At 41.5% G+C, this 6,769-nt stretch overlaps 1 protein-coding gene across 1 annotated transcript; it reads right to left on the bottom strand.

Moving 5' to 3' along the window:
- Positions 1-706: 706 nt before the first annotated feature.
- Positions 707-6,144, bottom strand: LOC144738638 (melanopsin-B-like). The gene is given in 12 exon segments (XM_078621635.1): positions 707-725; positions 2,043-2,191; positions 2,411-2,514; positions 2,517-2,582; positions 2,653-2,759; positions 3,005-3,166; positions 3,651-3,822; positions 3,911-3,962; positions 3,964-4,115; positions 4,225-4,358; positions 6,012-6,126; positions 6,129-6,144. Coding segments are annotated over 12 exon segments (1,248 nt in total).
- Between the last annotated feature and the right edge of the window lie 625 nt (positions 6,145-6,769).

Genomic DNA, 6,769 nt, shown 5'->3' with positions numbered 1-6,769 from the left:
CTGTCATGATTTTGAATCTGCTGTTGGAGATCAGTCAGCCCTCCTCCTCATCATCTCATCATCATTAATGGTTACAAATTAGTGTGTGGCGGTAACATGTGTGTGGCCCTTTAAATAACTTTTGCAGGGGCTTTTGCAGTAGTAACATACATACATACATCATTAGACATGTTTAAAAATAACACTTTATACCAACAATTTGGTGTTAATTGTTCCATATCGTTCAGAGCTTTAGAATACCAGTAAATTATAAAGATACAATTCCCTTGACTTGGAAAAAAACAGCATATGATTGTCTCAAACATTTACAATGTATGATTAACAGGATTTAATTCAGCACCACATACAAACATCCCACTGACTGCTGCTGTGCCAGTACTCTTCCTGAGAATTATTCATTTCCAGTTTGGAATCTGACTTAACAAGAATGTTGAATGTCATCGTGGCTTCATGGATTTGGTAGCATAAACTCACATCACACTCTGTTCCAAAATATGTGAGTAGTGAAGTAATAACCAAGTGCCTCAACTCAGGCTATAGGTCATAACATGATGACTGCTCTCATCCAGTCACACATACATACAGTGAGCAAAAAAGGTGTGTCATTGACTGTCAGACCCTGTGCTGCCTACTTTTGCTGCACTTTTATCCTCTCCCTTTAACATGTATTAATATTTACTGAGAAACATACTGATGTTTTCAACATTTATCTTGCCCGCTGTATCCTGTGAGAGTGACAACGAGCAGTTTACAATCAAAAGCAGCGTTTCCACGATGCAAGAGAGAAGTGACAGACTCATCGCACGAGCCTGGAACTAGTGTGATAAATGAGGTAGCCTATGAAAACTCTATGTTGAAAATGAGTACACAGGGACCTGTTGTCGTATCCGCATTCTTTCGTTGTTCATCTTGGCAAGGATACAAGTTGTAAACAAAGGTAGCGTAGCCTGAATGGTCTTTTACAAAGCACTGAGGGAGCATCATTCTGACAGAGGTGAGGTGTGTTTGTTCATCATCTTCTGCTTGCTCCTGCTAAGGCTCTCGGTTTATGCTTGAGTTGATCCCAGCTGTCAAGGGGCAAGCGGCGGGGTACACCCTGGATGAATCACCACTTCATCGCAGGGTGAAGACAGATCATTCACTCTTCACACCTCCAGCCAATTTACAGTAAGCTTTTGGAGGTGGGAGGAAGCCAGAGTACCCAGAGAGAACCACAAAGACAGGGTGAGAGCATGCCAACTCACAGAAAGAGCCTGCCGGCCAGGAATCAATCCGGGGACCTTCTTGCTGTGAGGCTGAACACAGCACCACTGTGCCACCCTTTGCAATGCAACTGCCTGATAGGAAATGCTCCAGCAGTTGTGAAAAATGCTTGGAGCTTGGACACAAACTGGTTTACGGTGTCGCTAAACGTGACTGCACACTGACCAGTCATTGACATTTACATGATGGGTCACTGGATTGATGGACATGATCACATGACACAGACTGGTGTGCACAGATCCAATCAGTCTATGCAGTTTGGGAGAGATATCTCTGTGCATACTCTTAGGAGGTGAGCAGGAATGCCCAGAGACTGTAAACCACACAGCCTTTCCATCTGTTTTGTCTGTGTGCTGTATTTTCTCACATAGTAGAAATGGTCCAGCTGGTCAGTCTTGTCCCGTGGCACGTGAACGAGCATATACAGCATTATCCAAGCAACCTGGGCAATTCATTCTCATATTCCTCCTTCTGTACTTGCTGTTCCCTTTCCTGTTCCTGCTTCTTCCTTATATTTCTCATCGTCCTGGCATTCTCATTGTCTCTGTTTTTTCCCTGCTTTCAGGATTCCCATTCCTCTCCAAAGCCAAAGGCACTACCATGTCTACAGTCAGGTGACGACTTCAGGCTACATCTTTCCATGGGCCTCTCTGTAGGATGTCTGCAACACAATTTAAATTAATTTAATTTGAAAAACAAAGAATCATAATATCACATGCCATAAGGCCCACTTCACTAAATTTGAATATAAAAATTTTAAAAAACATTCAACAACATACCCAATGTGTTCCTGGCATTGTGGTTCCTTGTCTCGGGTCTGTTTAATCAAAGATTTGTACTCTTTGTCCCTCATAGCTCCGAGAGAAGAGCTGGGCTGCAGACAATGGTTGTGCTCGATAGCGTCTAACTCCACATCACTCCAAACCTGCTGCATAATGTCAATATGATATTAACTAGAACACTGAAGTGAATATTCAGGTAAGTGTATATTAAAATGACTCCACCCTCCGATATGAGCATTTGTAGATTGGCTACAGTGAAATAAGTAACATTTAAATTATCAACGGCTAAATATTAGTCTTTCTTTTGTATTTTAAAATTAATTAAGTTGTATGTTTTGTTTTCTCATGCAAAAAGCCAAACTTACTGTGTCTATTATAGATATAGAGGAAGAAACTCTTTGGAACTTGTTCTTGAAGGTGGATCTGCTCAGAAGCGAGTCCCTGAAGGACGAGTCACTGTGTGATCTGATATGCAGTCTCTCTTTGGGGCTTTGGCGAGGAAATGCAGACATGGGACCTTTTCAGCTAGAGTGTCCCCTGTTGAAAAATACAGTTTGCTCACATTCTTCCAGCTACTGTTCTGACTGGTTGAACGACTGCACTCACCTGTATTTTGAGTGAATGATGGCATAGATAAAAGGGTTGTAGATAGCTGAGGCCTTTGCTATAACAGCTGGGACAGCTTTGGAGTACGGATTCAGGATGCTTCCATATCTGCAAAATAACATCACTTCTGATGAGTTGGACTTTCAGCATTGGACAGATGATAATGTTCTTTAAGAACAGAGAGCTCACTTCATAATAATGGCTGAAAGAAATTATACAGTGCAAGCAAGCATCCTGTATGTTTTATTCCAGGGTCCCTCCAGGATGACTGTACATACATCCTAATACATTCAGACTGTTTGCAACATCGGTCAGTGGAGCATAAAGAGGCCTGTGTCATAGTGTGTATTTACCCAGCCCAGGCGATGAGGGTGACACATGCATAGGGCGACCAGGAGAGCACAAACACTATGATGACCACAAAGGCTATTTTGGCCAACTTCCATTCAGTCTTGATGGACTGCTGCTGAATCAAGGTTGACTTCCTCACCTGAGACCCAAACTTCTCTACGTCTCTGTTCGGGAAGAAAAGGATATAAAGTACCCAGTTTCACTTGATTGACATTTTACATGGAAATGGAGAATTGTGCAATGCAATGCAGAAACAAAACTTCACATATACTGACATTTAATAATAATACTGAACCAGTAGATCAGTGTCATATTAAGAGTGTCACCGATAATCCTGTTCAAATTTGATCCACCACACATTTTACCCCTCTTGTAAATGCATTCAACTAGGAAATCAGAACCCCAAAGATTAAGGTTCCAAAAGCTTTGTTGCTTTGTTGTATTTTATGATTTAGAACATAAACTTATATAACATAAATTACATAAAAAATAAACTCATCCTGTTCCATTTTGCAAGTTAACTTATATGAAAAACTTCAAAACGGGTCCAGTCTCCAAACAGTATGAGGTAAATCTCAGAATGGCAGCATTTTGATTATGTTCATGTAGTGTAAAGGTCAGCTTATTCACCTATGCTTATTCATTCACCTGCTTGCATGGCGGATTGCCAGAAACATGCACAGATAACAGTAGGAAATAATGGCCAGAGGGATGAAGAACACAAAGCAGCATAACATCAACGTATAGCTTTTATTGGCAGGAGTGGACGTCACATAGTCCCATGTGCAAGAGGTCATCAGGCCCTCTGGTATATATGAACCTTAAAAAAGCAAAGATGGAAACATGTAAGGCCTAAAATATAAAGGTAGTTGCAAAGATGTGAGGATGTGAAAAAATAAGTGACTTACTCCACCCCAAGAGTGGGGCGAGGCTCCAGGCTAAAGAGTACAACCAGACCAGGGAAAATGATAAGGCAGGTACGTCTTTTGGAAGTCCATCGAATTGCCTGAAGAGGCTTGGAGATGACAATATAGCGATCTATAGAGATGGCCAGAAGGTTTATCATGGAAGCGATTCCAAATAAAGCCCCACAGAAAGCATACATTTTACAGCCTGTAAGAGGAGGGAAAGAAGGAAAATGAGATAAAGAGGGAACATCTCATTTATAATTCTCTGCCACACACATGGATGCTATAGTGTAGTGGATATAGTTAAAAGATACCTGTTTCACCAAAAATCCACCCCTTGTAAAGAGAGTTAATAAAAAAGATGGGCGACTGAGTGATGGCCATGAGGAAGTCACTCACAGCCAGGTTCATGATGAAAAAATTAGGAGGAGTCCGCAGTTTCTTGTTACTGGAACACAGGATGAACAGCACATTACAAGGTTGGATTTGTCCAACATTGGTTTCAACAAAATATTAACGTCCAAAACGGAAACTTACTAACAAAACTTGATAACACGTGATGAAACATGCAATATAAAAATGGGGACAATTACTGAAATATCTGTGAAGGACCTATAACACTAACCCTGTTCCACACCAGATAAGCAGCTTTGGGAATAATCAGAGTTGTCAGGAAAAAGAAGAAATCAAACAAGACCAGGCAAACGTAATCAAGATGTACTGATCATTTATCGAACTATCGACCGCTTTGTGACATGAATATAGTCACAAAGTTTCTTGGGACTCAGACCACCTGCAAATATGATGATGAGTTGTAACCCATGTACTCATAGGAAGATATTTGTATCCCTCACATGTATTTTTCTTCTTTGGATTGGATCTAGCATGTAGAGCTGAATGGTTCTACACAGTATGTAGAAAGCCTGCGGCAGACTGAGTTGTCAAATTCCTGCATTGATTTATCCAGTAGTTCGGAAATCGCTCAGCTCTTTCCCAGTATTGAATGCCTGGCGGGCTACTGAGAAGACAGCAGCCTTTCTGGGTAGGCTTGTGACATTTGTGGCCTACTTCCAATGCAAGAACTCACTGTTTTGTCCTTTTTACAAACCCTGCAACAGGCAAACACTGCACTGACTAAAAGGCATCACAAGGTGTTCATGCTCGGGTGTGTCCCCACTGAGCATGCGGCCTGGCGCGACTGCCACAGCCCACTTTCTAATTGTGACACTGACTGAGGTCCTTTTCCACTCTTGTTGATAGAAACATGTACAGCAGTCAAACTTCAACGACAAGATCAACTGACTGGAGTTAATTCTCGTGGGTTTCATGTGGATTCCATTGTTTCTCTGCCTGTTCAGGGACTAGCAGAGTCAACCCACTCTAATGGCATCATTTGTCGGACAAACATACTCCTGAAGTAACTGAAGTAAAACTTGCTTCTGCTGACGTCACAGGCCGTCATGGTGGCCGCACCCAGTCAGAAGACTAGATGTGTTTCATCAGCTTCATACTTTTGGCACAGCTTGGAATGTTGGCATTTGCTCACAATCGATGTTGAAATGGATCTGTTTCATGGATATGGAGTAATGAGGAGTACTGTATTTTCTGAAGCATGTGGTGCCTTGATGAGGATGGGTTGAAGCACTATGGCATTAAGAAAAACGTCAGGGGGAAACGCTATACATATGTGTATTATGTGCATTTGTCATCAGTAATTACTCACACTATGTTCTCTAAAAGGCATGGAATTTTAAATTCATTTCAAATAAGGCTGGTAGGAATAATATACAGTATATACTACTCCACTATTCCTATATCTATACACACACACATATATATATAGAGAGAGAGAGGACGAATAGTGGGGCAACATGATGGATTCATTGTAAGCTGATGGAAACAAGTAATTATGGAAGTATGGAATGGAAGTAATTATTTTTTATTCTTTTCCCACTTTGGCCATTTTTTAGGGTGTTCTAGTGGCCCACTCCAGTGGACTAGAGATTGTATTCATTTCGTCTGTGTCCTATGAACGGGTCTTTTAATGCAGCATGTAGCTATAAAGTCATGACCCCCCTTGTCCAGAAGGAAATATGCCTACCAATAAAATGCATACATGACCAAGGCATTCCCAGTAACACCCACAGTCCCAATCACCAGCACAAAGAAGGCCACAATGTAGTGAGCGTGGTCCTGGACATCCACCTGCCGATAGACCCACGGTCCCTGTCCATGTCTGCAATGAGCACACAGAAAATACACACCAGCATCAGAGGTCGCTGCTTTGGGAGTACATTACAACTTCTTCCTCTGTGTTCCAGTGACCCCACTGAACTGACAGTATTATGTAAAGACTTTCTGGAGTTGCAGGTGTTTGAGCAACATAAAAAAAAAATGAGGAAAGAAAACAGTAGGAAGTACTGTGACAATCAGGAATTAACATATTCAGTGCCAACACGCCTTCAAAGGTAAACATGGCGTCACAACAAATGACTGGTATGATGTATGAGGATGAGGTCTTTAATCCAGCACACACTAACAATGCTATGCTGACTATGACATGTTTACCAAAGAGGTGATTAAGTCAAGACATTTTCGATAATGAAAACTGCTGCATGGACATTTCCGCTCCCTGTGGTCATTTCTCAACTCCAGCAGTGCTTATAAGAGGATTTCCATGTTTTGTTATGTGATGGAATCAAGCGAGCGTGCAATATTATCAGCATTTATCTGACGTTAACTCACTTCCTGTCTACCGAAAGGAGCTGAGTGTGGGTGCAACATGATGCCCTTGGTCATCTCCAATTCAGAAGATGCTGTGCCACATCAGTCATGTATTTCATTAATTATGTATCTGAG

This window comes from Lampetra planeri, unplaced genomic scaffold (assembly GCF_965212315.1).
Source record: "Lampetra planeri unplaced genomic scaffold, kcLamPlan1.2.h2 scaffold_1106, whole genome shotgun sequence".
In the NCBI taxonomy this organism is placed as follows: Eukaryota; Metazoa; Chordata; class Hyperoartia; order Petromyzontiformes; family Petromyzontidae; genus Lampetra; species Lampetra planeri.
The sequence above is the reverse complement of the archived record's forward strand: the minus strand, read 5'-3'. Positions and strand labels throughout refer to the sequence as shown.